The sequence below is a fragment of the Pavona decussata genome, unplaced genomic scaffold (assembly GCF_977016875.1).
Source record: "Pavona decussata unplaced genomic scaffold, jaPavDecu1.1 SCAFFOLD_87, whole genome shotgun sequence".
NCBI classification, from domain to species: Eukaryota; Metazoa; Cnidaria; class Anthozoa; order Scleractinia; family Agariciidae; genus Pavona; species Pavona decussata.
Window position 1 is genome coordinate 1455767 of NW_028145504.1, and position 14107 is coordinate 1469873.

The window sequence follows — 14107 nt, forward strand, 5'->3', positions numbered from 1 at the left end:
ATCTACCATGGTTTTTTGATGTTCTCGTTGCATCTTAAACTCCCAAGACAGTCTGTTTTTGAGTAACAATGGGGGGGGGGGGGGGGTAGTTTTGTTTCACCATTTTGCTAAGCCCCCTCAGTTGTTTTAGCCTTGCTACGGGCCTGAAATGTGGCAAGACGTTGAGGGATGCCGCGCTGGCGGAATCTTGTACGGACCTGGATCAGTAAAATACTTGAGGTTTAGAATAACCTCGTTTACAATAAAGCTTAAGCTAAGTCAATTAAGATTGGTCTCCTTAGGGATCTTGTTTCAAATTTCCAATGAGCATCACCACCCCTTGAGAACACATGGGAGTCCCCCTAGGGATATGAGGCAAAATCCCTCAATTTGCATAATTAAACTGATAACCCTGGTCATAAATTTTACAGGCTTATTTGTCCTTGGGTCAGGATGGAAACAGAAAGATCAAATGCCCATATCCTTCAAGCCCCCCCCCCCCCCCCCCACACCTCCTCAGGGTCAAAATTAGGTGCATAACTCCACTCTCTAAACTTATATCTCTACCTCCCTATGGGAGTCTAATATACTAACCAGGGGAGAACCCCTTATCAAATTAACAGGGTTGATTGTAACATTGCTGCCAGGCTAAAATTGTTTGTTTTAGCTTATTGTTCTTAAAAGTGTTTAAATCTAAAATAATTAACAGAACTAGAGTATCTTTACCGGCTAGGTAAATAATTTTCCAGAAAGTACTAGAGTGACTGACAGACTGATATATGCCTTCTCAATTGAATATCAAGTGGTCTCTAGCTTCCAACACAAGAATTTGGAAATGGGGAATGCCAGATTAATGATATCTGGGATTATGGCCCACAATTTGGTCTCCATAGAGAGTGGCATGAAATTAAAAAAAACAAACAAACAAACAAACAAACAAACAGAAACAAAAACAACCAAAAAACTCTATATATTAGGCTAATCTGTAAAAAATTTGGACAGCAAACAAGTCTTGGAGAGATCTGGACATTGGATACATAAAATGTTATGCCCCTTCTATAAAAGACATGATTAACCACCCCTCCATTTTTTTTAAACTTTTTCCTATTTACATTTTTTAGGACCAAGCTGAGATCAGCAGATTAAGCTATAGTTTGGGGTATACACAATATACACAAGAAATGACTACATGCTTTTAAGGGTTTTTTAGTTTTTCATTTTTGGCTGGAATGTTTTATGAAATGGCCCAGACAAAACAATTGGTATATGGCTCCACTGTTGTTGTTTTACAAAAATAGAGCATTTTCTGGTGGGAGTGAAGGGTTAATTGGCACTGTGTCAAACCGTCACCCTCTATTAAGCAGTTGATTGTTAAAGTCCCAAAAATTGTTTCCATTAATTTAAGTAATTTTGACCTTGATCAGTCACTTTATTGTGCAGTTCCAGAAAAAATCCATACCCACCCCAAGGAAGGTCATTGGAAATTCCTAGGGGGAGGGGGTCTTAAAAGTCAAAATTTTAAAAGCAAAGTATGAAGCTAAACTGGGGTTTCCTTGGGGGAGGCAGGATGCAAAACAAAAAACTTTCCGTGGGGGGAGTATGGGTATTTTCTGAACTGTACATTAAGCAGTTGTGGTCACCCTTTACTAAGTCCCAGGGAGCTGCTTCTACTATCTTTACCAGTTTTAAATGGCCACTTTGCAAAAGGAAACCACCCAAATAAGGTGACGAATATTCTAAATACCTGTAATACTGACTGAAAGATCTTGGCTTCAATGGTCAGTTAATTACTTCATATTTATACTATTCCCTCCTTTGTCATACAATTTTATCATTGCAGTTCCTTTTAAAACCTAGTAAGTGAGTTTATGAGGGCTTTGTGCATAAACTAACAAGTGTGAAATGAAATGGCATTTTCATTGTGTTTGATGTGTATTCTTTGCAACTTGTATTAAGCGATCACTAAGCAATTCTCCAAGGGTGACTACTTAGTAAAGGTTTGACTGTAGCTCAGAAATAAGTCTGGGTCCTGTACAGCCCCAGGCGGCTTACTTTGTTGGGTCTCTTGGCTTACTCTCAACCACCAGGTTACAAAAAAATTGACGGCATGCTATACTGGCCATTTCAGTGCCAAAAGAATCACCCAGTGTTAAGCTGGAGGCTATTGACGTCACAGGCTGTCACTGTGTTTGGAAGAGGCCTGTCCTAATGCATCAGTCAATTCCAACAGTGCCCATTCCCCTGGGCTGACCCCCAGGAGTTGGGATTTTTTGAAAATAAAAACTGACAAATGCTGCACGGCAGGGACAAATGAGTTGTTCAAATGTCCCTGGGTAGTGCCTCAAAACTGTTTTATTTTTATTTGTTACTCGTCTTACTTTCAATAAAATCTGTGCTAATTCAGGCCAAATTTAGTCCCAGTTAGGTCTTGTTTCCTGTAGTATAATTTGTCAAAAAAGGTCATTCTGCAGCTGTAGCATCCCATTTATGTGCTATGTAGATGTATTTAATATGAAACTTACTGTATTTGCTGATGAATTGGTCACTGAAATGAGCAACAATGCTGTAAGGTGAAAAAAAAGTGAGATGGTCAAATGCCCTAGGGTATTTGGGTGAAAAGGTAATGCCCGACCCCGGGATGGACAGTATGGGAAAATATCCCGCTATTGCCCGGGAGGGGGGGGATGGGTAAAGGTGGAATTGATTGATGCATAATCCTTTTGGAATGTGTTAAATACCCTGAAACAACAGAAATACGAAGTGGAACATAATATAGCACTGTTTCTTGAGTTGAAAAATGTTTCCACTGCCTCTATGATCTACGAAACTTCTTTGTGGGCTACGAGAGACTTTCAAGTTCAATCAGCAGCATAATTTGATGTTTACTTTGCTGTGAGTCATCCTCTGGAACGTATCAAAACAAACTGCTCTTCATAGGTCTTCATACTATACTCTCAGCTCTTGAAATTGAATCCACTGCAAAATTATGGCTCTTTTGTCTGACGAAATCCCTTCCTTGCATCTCTTCCTATACCCTGCACATATTCCACAGCAGTGGTGGCATTCTGGCATGTTTTTTAAGGTGTCTTGTCGTAAACCAGTCATAACAATTTGACAGGATTTTTCTCTTCATACAAATGGCGTCTGGCAGTATCGCCTCGTAACACTCGAGCAGGCGTTCTTTCCATCGTTGTTTGGATGTCTTTGAGCGGCTGTCTTGTACAAATAACTACAACAATCCACAAAACGACGAACAAAGCAAATATAAGAAAAGATACATCAATAGCTGAAGCTAAATCGAGCGACATTTTCAACAAGAATCCCGTTGTCTGCCTCGCGTTAGCAGGAGCGGTCACAAAGTCGAATGTTGCGTGACTATAAAGTGAGTACGTACTTTTTAAAATCAAATTTGAAAAAAAATCATTTTCCTGATTACCTATCAATTTAAAAAGATATTAAATTTATATTTGTTAAGAAAACGTTAATGATAGTAAAAAGAAATTCCCTTTTGTTATATGTTTGGGACAATTAGAATTCTATTCATCACACCTCATAGGACTGGAAACAACAGTTGAAACAAGTGTCACGAAACTACTCAGTGAAAGATGTGTTCTATCTGTTTATATGACTTTGCTGATGAAATAGGCTAATCGCAGCTTTCCTGGTCAAAATTCCAGTAGCTAGACTAAATTTTCTTCGATTAAGATGGGATCAGTTCGACTATGGAAGAACCAAATCAACCGACACCTTTGAGACGTAAAATCATCCGAGATACGATTGGGATCTTCATCGGATTTCTTGTTATTGTTCTGTGCTTCATTTTCCTGGGAGTAGCTCAAAGTTATCATCACGATGGAACTTTGGAAGACTGCGACCATTGTGACTCGGAGAAGAACGCCAAAGTTTTTCGCCTTCTTGCTGCGATATGTTTCATATTTGGGTTTACACTCATGACGACATTTTGGTGGCACCTCAGAGCTATCAGAAGCGCGCATGACCAACATCAAAGACTTTTGGAACTCCAAAGATTACTAGGGAATGGGGAACGACGGACAAGAAGACCACGAAATAGTACATCCCTTGGAAAGAGAAACACTGGCTGATATGGATCTATTTCTTCATTCAAAATTACACTATATACTGATCGTGATGTTCGTCACGTTGTGGCATTGCAGTTGGTCATTGTTTATACAGAGGTTGCAGAGTCGAAGGAGAGAAACATTTTTTAACATTTTCTCCCAGCGCAAGGAGAAAGCGGGTTAATTAGTGTTGCAAAATAGCAAAATCAGTGTCAGAATAAAATCAGCTTTAGTTTAAAAGTACGCAGTAATCACCCAAATTGTATATATGATGTGTGACACAGGTCACATACTTAAATACTGTTTTCTGGTTGTTTACATTTTTGTTTTGATCATCTTCAGTGACGGAATATATGGCTGCTACATATTATTCTTGTTGGTACATACAAGAATATTATTTTAAGGAAAGCTGAAGAGTTTTTTTCTTAGATCATATTTAATGTGATATGATCATATGCATCACTCTGCAGTTTCAAAGACAAGAGTGATTTTCATTCTCCATATTTTGGGAGTTTAATAAGTATACTATGCTGCTTTTTACCACGCTAAAGTACTCAATCAATATCAACTAAAATAAAATTTGAATTTAATTAATTGTTCTCTTATAACAAATTCTTTTACACATTGACTGAGCCTCAATGAAAGATCACAAACTTCTAAAACTTGAAGGCGTATTTTTTGAACGTTCGTGGATCTCGCGCGAGTGTGGTTGCGTGTTTGCCGGAGGTCAAGCGCGAAATGAAATAAACATAACTGTCTTGGATTACAACCTGGCGTAACAGACAGCTTCGTTTCGAGTCTTTTCGAGCACGTTCCTTGTGACTTCTATTGTCGTGCCGCATAGCCTTTTGTTTGTTAAAGTTATCATTTGCCGAAAGTTAATACTAGAAGAATGGAATCGAAGCAGTGATTTAACTCATTTGTACAGAGAGCCAAAACATCTTTTGCCGATTTATGGAAATTTCTGAACAGTGGAGCGATCATTTCAACCGCTATACGCTGGCGTGGTTTATTAATTACACATTTTGAAAATGATTTTGGCCGATGACGCCTTAGCCATCTACATTGCTGCTGGTTTGGCAGGATTTCTTGTACTGTTGTGTTGTTTGGCCGCGGCAGTGTGTAAAGGACCTTGTCGATCGTTCGACGAGCCGGTCAAATCGCCTTTTGAAATGCACATGGACCCTGCTTCAAGAAGCGAAGCTTTGCAAAACAAGTATGAGGTCTACCACTATCATCTAATGGTAAGCAACATTTTTAACTCCGATTCTTGCGTTACCTTGATTATTTTTAAGTACAATTTCAGTATATATAGGATATAGAACTCCTATTACCCGCCTAAGCGATTTTAATCTGATAACAATATTTTCGCTCAGTACGCTGTTTTTAAAATCCCAGAAGAAGGCGTGCGTTTGATTTTCAGTGGAGAAATATGCAAATTTTTGTATATGTGGCTGAGAAAAGTCATTGTGAAAGTACGCTGAAGATTATATTATGACTAATAATAGTAAACCGACTTCGAAAATTGACTCCATTTACGAAGTATTTGACGGAGCAGACGCCGAAATCGAGGTTTCGTGCGGTTGTAAATTTCACGTGTTTTGATGTTGCAATGTGCCAGCGTAACATCGTCAGAAATATTGCTTCCTAACTTTCAATGTGAACGATCAGCTACTGTGAGATCAATATATTAGTCAGACCGTTGTAAAACTGCTCCACTGACGTTCATTTTCGGCACGCATGCATGATGAAGGTTTTATTATGATTATGTTTCGTCTTTTGTTGTCTGCTTCACAGAAGAATCGCATTTTTACATACCGATTACGAATGACTGGTATTAATATTTTTATCCGTGGAACCGCAGCTTTTCTGTAATAACTTCCACGGCTAGAAAAATTATATCTCTTGATGTGCTGCTACGTTTTTTCGTGTAGAAAAGGAGCAACTTTTTTGCCGTGACTTGCGGATCGAAATTGACAGCTTGACATCTTCTCTCAAGTAGGCTTTCACGTTTATTTATTTTTGGCGAATGGACGCGAATCATTGGAAAGGGTGTATCAGACGAGAATAACAGACAAGTGGAAATTAATAACTCAAGTAAACAAACATAGGCTTTGCCTTGTTCAAATTACTGATTAACAATAGACGAACAGAACTGGGAACGAGACTGTAGGCGAAATGAGGTGAAAAACAGACAGACGTAAAATGAACTGAAAGTAATTCCGAGAAACGGAATTTAATATCGTAGTTCCATTCCAGGAACGAGAAGGAACAAGTCAACGAGACTTAACATATTAGGGGCAATTATCATGTGAACGTTTATTTATAGAATTGAAATGATGCGGGCAGAACATGCTTCACGCGGTGGAACCAATCTCGTATCCAGGGCCCAGTTGTTCAACGTGAACTTTCATTCGAGTAAAGATTCTTCCAAACGATTTTTGCCCGTCAGTTTTGACTTAGACTTTTCCTTACCTTTAGCCTGAAATAAGGCTTTAAAACCACTTTTAAAGAGCGAGATGAAAACCTCGATTAAACTTTTAATCGTAGATTAGCGTTTATAATCGGCTTTCGAACAACCAGGCCCAGAGTCCCCAGTTTCTTTAGCCAGCAGTTGGTCGCCAGGAGAGACTCTGTGGTACTCCGTTTTTTTTCTCTTCAGGGGCGCCTTTTATTCGACCAAACGTTCCGGTTTGAAGTTTCGAAAAATTTGGGTGGCGAATGGAATGGTATTTTCCGGTTAACCGTAACCGACTTGAAAACAAACCAGTTCCATTCACGAGTTTTCCACGTTAACCGAAATAAGACAATCAACTTACGTCGGAGGAACTGGACCCGAGTAGAAATAACCGAATGGATCATTTTCCGGAACGTTAGGACCACCTCACGAGGTATACCCAAAATTCCGAGATTTTATTCCGGAAAATTTCTGCTCCATTCGATTCCTCACCCGCAGCTGGAATTTCCGGAATTTTTGGTTGAATGGAAAGCGCCCAGGGATTTCTGCCGTTAAGGGGCCAATCTCGTACCCAGAGTCCTCAGGCTCTTTGGTCAGCGGATGGTCGCCAGGGGCGGCCTTTAGCTGCATGGAGAACTGGGATTTTATTACCGCAGGATTTCTGCGGTAAAACAATACCAGCCGTTGCGGGAAATTTTTTACGCCCATTTCAAGATGGCGGATACTTACCGTGACAGACTGGTAACTAACATAATAACAATCCGGTTAGCCTAAATAACTCTCCGGTTAGCCTAACTAGCACTCCTTTTAGCCCAAATAGCCCTCCAGTTAGCCTAAATAACACTCCGGTTGTCCTAATTTAGCTTAGGTAGCTTGGGTTAGCCTTTATATTTGGGGTTAGGATATGGATGCATTTTGCCAAAAATTGTAATTTCTGGCAGTCAGTATTCGGTTTTCTAGTGGTAAGGTTCCCGCTGGGGAATCCGTCGACCCGGGTTCGACTTTTCTTCGGATTATCTCTTTTTCTAACTTAAATGAAGTAGAAAAAAGTAGTTGAGAGTGTAATTTATAGTACCAGCCATCTTGAAGTGGGCGGGAAAAAAAATTATGTACGTGACGGGACAGCCAGTAAAAATATTTATTTTTTCTTTGAATTCCGGTTTCTTGTGGAGAAACCCACGCCTGGTAAGACCTTGGACAAACACGTTTAGCAATAACCACTCACACGGTTTGCGAGTGGCAGCTGTTTACAAGTGTATATTAAAAGATTTAGAAACCTTGGGCTAGTTTGCACGAAAATATACCACCCATCAGTAAACAAAGGTTTTGAGAAACCCACGCTAGAAGAGAAATGATGGAAAATGTAGATTTCTTTATTAGACAAGGCTAATAACATCGATAGGGGGTTACTTTCTAACAAACTGTGGGGCTGTGTCGGTGGGAGCGAATCGACAAAGGGGGCGGTAACGCTCGAAACGTCAGCACTTGAATTTCTTTATGGTGGCCAATTTACCTGTAGTTATCAACTCTGTTGATAAACCAAACTTTCGTTAATAACATCAATGTCGAGAATCATTAAGGATGATCGAATTATTGAGCTAGTTATCACGGCTCGCAAGAAGACCATTTTTTGGTACATGATTGTGGTACGTAGTTAAATGAAGATGATGATGATAATAATGATGATCGAAAATGCTGACGGGCGGTTGTGCACTGACTCTCGGCCAAGACCGTAAGATGATGATAATTATAGGTATAGATCAATAACAAGAGGTGAGAACCACCAACTTTCTGGATTTTTCGCGCAACTTGATTTGAGAAATTTTGAGTAACGTTGTGCTAAATTACGAGCAACTTGGTGGCATGCAGCTTTACCGTGACTAGATAGGATAGGGAGGATGGGAGGGGAGGGAGGTTCTCTTTTATGCTACAACGAATGCCGTTTACCAGTTTACACTAAGAATCTAACAGTAAAAAATCCTTCATAGACACCAAAGACACCGATTGAACGACATCAAGTCAAGATGCCTACGCCGCTCATTGAGGTTACTGGCCCAACAGCGGGTGCATTTGATTTTGGAGCTGTGTTGAAAATGCAGGCTATGGACAAAGCAAATGCTCAGAAAACCAGACAACAACCTAAAGATCCGCTTATAAAGAAAGAAGAAGAGGGTTCTTCATCTGATTCGAATAACGGAGAGACAAGAAAAGATGACATAACTACTGTGGACATTGAGAATAATGAGGACGAACAAACAAGCGTTCCACTCATGAAAGACAGTTGTGTTTAGACCTTTAAAAGATACGGAAAAAAAAATTATAACCACGAATGTCCACAAGAAAGACGTTTTTTAGCCATTTCCCATGAAAAGGAGGGACTCCGTCGAGATTTGGAGAAATTACGTAGAGTGAATTAGGCAACATTACCTAAGTTGAGAACTGGACAGAATAATCTCAAATCTTAGTGTGGATGCAAGCAGCACCAGCGAAAGAGCTGCTTCATAGCTTTTACGTTTAAAATTAGGGTCACACGAATTCGAAGGGATTGTAGTTACACAGACATTCAAACAGTTTGACTTCCGAGGATCTTGGAAATGCAAAGTTGAAATTGATGCCTTAGAGCGCTTTCCTGCTAAACTTAAAATTGAGCATCGGGCTTCTTGGGAGGGGGCGGGGGCGGGGGGGGGGGGGGGAGACGGGCGCGAAACAGGAAAAAAACGAGAGAAATCGAACTTTCTTTCCCCTCTCTCCCTTCCCCTCCCCCTCTCTCATTAGGAAGGACTGGTACTCATGTCGGCTAAACTTCTGCTGTAGCTCCAAACGTCTTGCGTTTGATTTCGACTCCGGCGCACAACGCCTTTTGGTCTCACAGCGGCTAAATTTTGTCGAACGCTTTTTGTTTTCCCGCTACGGCTGTAAAATACCTTAGCGGGCGACTCAAGAAACAAGTTAGCTTTAAAAGTTCAGTGGAACGTAATGGCGTTTAACTAGGTTTTTCAGTCGATGATCTCTTATTTTCAATGTTTTAGAGCTACAATGGTTGTCATGGTAATTATGATTGCCGGCGGTGTAAAACGCAGATGTTAGTTAGGGCTTGAACTGTAGAGATGCCAGTAGATTGGCAGGTGGTTACTGTATTTAAATTCAGGCAATGTAAATTTTAACTTAAAATTATGAAAGACTTCTAAAAAAGGCAAAACTAACCATAACGTGTAACTAAATAGCAAGCGAGCAACTCACCAAATGACTAATAAAAGACGCGCTCACAAGGTTGGCTTGAAAAAAAAACTTTATTTCATTTTATCCTTACGTAGACTGAGAAACAACTGCCGATATCAATGGTCAGTTTGTTTACTAAAACAAGTCGAACTTTCGGCCCCAGTTGTTCAAAGAGCGGATAATTTTATTTACTGCATAGGTTGCTATGCAGCAGTTAAAATGCGTGCAAGAATTTCCCTATAGCCTTATAATTTGTGTATAAAGTACAAGCGTTTGTCTAATTTAAGTATGGGATTGCGAGAAAAACTTGCCAAAAGCTTTTGTTGGAGTACATTTTAACCGCTGGATAGCAACTCATCCACTGGATAAAGTTATCCACTCTTTGAACAACTGGGGCCTGATAACAACTCATCCAAATGCCCTGACAACGTGGTGGACTCTGAGGGGCATGAAAGATGGTCGATGGACTATGTCAGGTCTTGAATATTGTAACTGATTGTAAAAGAAATTCGATTAGAACAAAGTAGTCACTGAAACAAAGAAGGTCATCTTTTATGTTCGACTGTAGCTATATAGGATCGATTTCCGCCGCTCCCTGTGGGCTCATTCCCGAACAGCGGCTGGTAATCGAACCTAGTAGCTATGGAACAAGGCTCGAATTAAAGGAAAAAAAAAAAAAAACGAGAGTAAATGTTTCCTGGGGCTACATACGAGATAACCTCGTTTCCAGGGTCTTTCATCTCCCCACCCCAGGGGGAGCGAAGGAAGATCTTCTCTCGCAACCCCCCACCCCCTTCCCCCCTTCACACACACACACACACACCCTGGGGTGGGGAGACAAAAGACCCTGGTTACGAGCACGGAAATGTGGGTGGTCGGTTTTCAGAACACTTATGCTCAGTTGTTCACCATTACATCATTGTAACACTCACTCTGAAAAGCCCCGTGGGGAAGAGCCAATAAAGTATGTACGTACATTAGCTTACATTCAAGGCACAGAATTGTTTTAGGACCTTCACAACGGGGTAATAAGCAAGTATCTAACAAGTAATAACAGCTAGGGATTTGTGCGTGTGTAAAGTTCCAGGCTGTTCATAAAATTTGTGTTGAAAGTTGTCCCTAATGCCCGAGTGCCTTTACACTAGTGCCACCTAGAACAGTGCCCAGTGTGAACTTGCCGTAGACGGGCATGGCGATGACAGTAGGGAAAATTATTTGGAACCCACTGGATTGATGTGCGAAGGTGGAAACACATTCTGTATCGTGCCCGTCAAGTCGTTATTCTCTTGTCATTCGTTAGGAGTTGTGACTGACAAGCTCACTTTCCTTCAGCAATAAAATGTTGCAATTTTCCCCTAGGCTGACTAACTAAAGCACAACCATTTTAATAAACCAAAAGGTGTTATTTTCAAATTAAAGAACATTTCCATTTTCACTGAAGAAAAAATGTTTCAGTACCCGCGTAACTTACGCGACTAAGATTTTGGGGGTCAATCATGTGATTTAGATGTCCGGCAAGGAATTAGCAGTTTAAATTTAAATTCTCTTAAAAAGCATTTGGAGAAACGACTTACTTTTTAAGGAGGCTGCCTAGTTGAATAATTAAAATCCAAACGCTTTTCATTATTGATTGGCATTTCATGGGATATTAAATTAAAAATCAACTTTCACCGAAATGTCACATTAGCTTTTAGAATTTTAGACAAATAAGCGATTCGACTCCCGTCACATTTTATCCATCAATCCGTATGGAAGTGAACTTACATCGATTCGGTGTTTGTAATCGCTATTTATTTTAAACTAAGTTATTTTTATTTCCAAAATCAGCGTCTTTCTCATTTACCAGGGACATTTTTCTAAAATTAGCGACGCAGTCATCCCGTGTTTGTAATCGCTTGATTCTGTCTTCGTCAACCGAAAAAAAAGGTTTTTTTTGAGGTAAGTTGTTTTTATTTCTTGCATAAGTGTCTTGCTCATTACCAGGGGCAATTGTGTGAAATTAGCGATGGGGTCCCTTTAAATAAGACGAGAGGTTCGTTAAAAAGAAATACTGATAGAACGTGATATAACAATCACTTGACTACAGCAAAATGTCCTTTGTAAAAGTAACAGGATTTGGTGCCAAAACAAAGCGTACGAGTTAATAGTCAAGGTGTAACCGTAAAGATCCATGCAGGCTCAACGCTTAGCCATAAAACCTCGCCGGAAACTCATTTCGTTTCATAACAAGCAATACGTATAAAGCCAAACCAGGCCATGTTTTACGAAGAGAGATTGAGGAGGGAATGGTTCAATCACGGGGTGAAGCTGGAATGAATGTTTAGCCTCGATCTGTAAAAACATGAATGAAACAGCGCAAATAACACAGCTTTTCCCGTTGTTGCAAGTTGGTCAAGCAGTACACACTCGGTGGAAGTATCATTACTAGAAAACCGAAGTACCTGAAACCAAATTAACGGTTCTTTTTTTTTTTGTTGCCGTCTGTACATTTTAACAAGAAATATCCTGAATTCTCGTATTCAAAATAAAACACTATGGCTGGTACAAATGAAACTTACGGGGCGTCCAAAACAAACAAGCAGAATAATACCAAAAAATGTGCTCAAAAGTGTTTCACTTGTAAGTAAGACATCGTCTTGAACAGTTTATTACTTCTGTTCTTGCCTGTCAATTTTAAACCGTTTTTTTGGAAGCCTAGAACGGCGTTTTGTTTCTGGCAAGCTACCTATTTTAGCTTTTTAATTTTTAAAAGAATGTAATATTTGATCGAGCCGACTGCTATTTGATTTTATCGTTTGTATTTTCTGTTTTTACCGGGTTTATTTATTTTTTGGTGACAAACGCGGGAGCCATCTGCTTTATATTTTTTCAGCTCTGTGGCAAGAATTCTATCATCTGTTACATGATGTATTCGGTTCTTGTAGGCTTTTCAGAACCGACAACCAACTAAGATATCTATCAATAAGGGCATTAATCAGAAATGAAAATTCACTCGCCTCTAAAATCGAGCTGGGAATGTCAACTGAATTTCCGCCATCTTTTAGCAAATGGGAGGGAATTTGTTTGTAATTATGCAGTAAAATCCAGTTTATTTTCCAAGGTTCAATGCAATAATGTCAGCTAGCAAGTGAATGTTTACTTTGAAGCAGTGAAATGTTTATCGAACATATTCTGAAGACTACTCTCTAAAGGCCTTTGCTCTCTGTTTACCCGATATTCCCATCTAACAACTTATAATTTTATCTCTTTCAATTATTTGCTTAAGATCTGTTTTATTTTTGAGTTAGTAAAAATTTCACGATAAAAGCATTGAAGAATTAGAACGACTCGACGTTTCTATGTTACCGCTAATATTTTCAACTCAAGAATGTACAATTTTTTTTGTCATCAATGGCGTCTTTATGACAAAAAGAAAAACCAGCATATCATTTTTTTACAAAACCTACTTTGGATTAAAATACACCGGTAATGTAATATAATGACAAATATTTTAACTAGAAAAAAGTGCCTCGCAAAATCTCGCGAAGCTAGGGCTGGGACAGATGATTCGAAGTGATGTTGTCTTTTGTCTTTGCTCTGTGGTTTCCTGATATCTCCTTCTTCTTCGCTGCTCGCGCTGGTTCATTTGCATCACAATATGGTCCATGCGTCACCAATAGTAAACATGTTTCACTGCTTGACGAATAAACACGTTCATCTCTCAATAAATTAACATGAGTTGCGTCTGATGCCAGGCTGTCTTTCAACCTGTTGCTGCCTAGCAACCTTCCCTTTGTCTGACGTCATTCAAACTTCGTTTGCCAGGCAACAGCATGGACACCTTCACCGATATATATAAATATATTTTTCGCTCGAATTCGCGCGGCTTAGCTCCGCTCGGATCTTCGGCCCGAGCTTCATTCGCGAGGAAAAATTCAGTTTTCTCCACAGACGAAATGCTGAGTAAAATTAAATGTAATTCAGTCAAGGGAGATGAAGTGAACCCTGCGCTCTTCCCGGTTGCTCAGCTACTCTCCTTCTAAGAGCTTGCATAGACCAGTAGCAAGTTTCTGGGTAAACCAGTTGATTAATATCTTAAAACAAATAAAAAAGATGCTACGTGAATGCCTTTATTGCAAACTAAACACGATATACTGATACAAAAGCAGACGATCTGACGGGCTGTTGTTTCTGTGTTTTTTTTTTTTGTTTCTTTCGACAAAAAGCGGTTCGACCAGCCTGGAAGGAGAGGAGGGGGGGAGGATTACTTAATCCGCTCCGCCCGGAATCTTTCAGACATCAACCTTCACAAAAATGCGACTTCTTTCATACAGAGAAAGCAAAACATCGATCCCCGTTTCTCCTCGGCGTGAGTGAACGAAAGACAGACCCC

The 14107-nt window shown here is 39.8% G+C and overlaps 1 protein-coding gene across 1 annotated transcript; it reads left to right on the forward strand.

Annotated features, from left to right (window-relative positions):
• Positions 1 to 3505: 3505 nt before the first annotated feature.
• LOC146474689 (uncharacterized) lies at positions 3506 to 9873 on the forward strand. Its single transcript, XM_085116431.1, has 2 exons — positions 3506 to 5302; positions 8505 to 9873. Exons 1-2 carry the CDS (start codon positions 5090 to 5092, stop codon positions 8805 to 8807), a joined length of 516 nt encoding a protein of 171 aa, XP_084972557.1. The 5' UTR covers positions 3506 to 5089; the 3' UTR covers positions 8808 to 9873.
• Positions 9874 to 14107: the final 4234 nt, after the last annotated feature.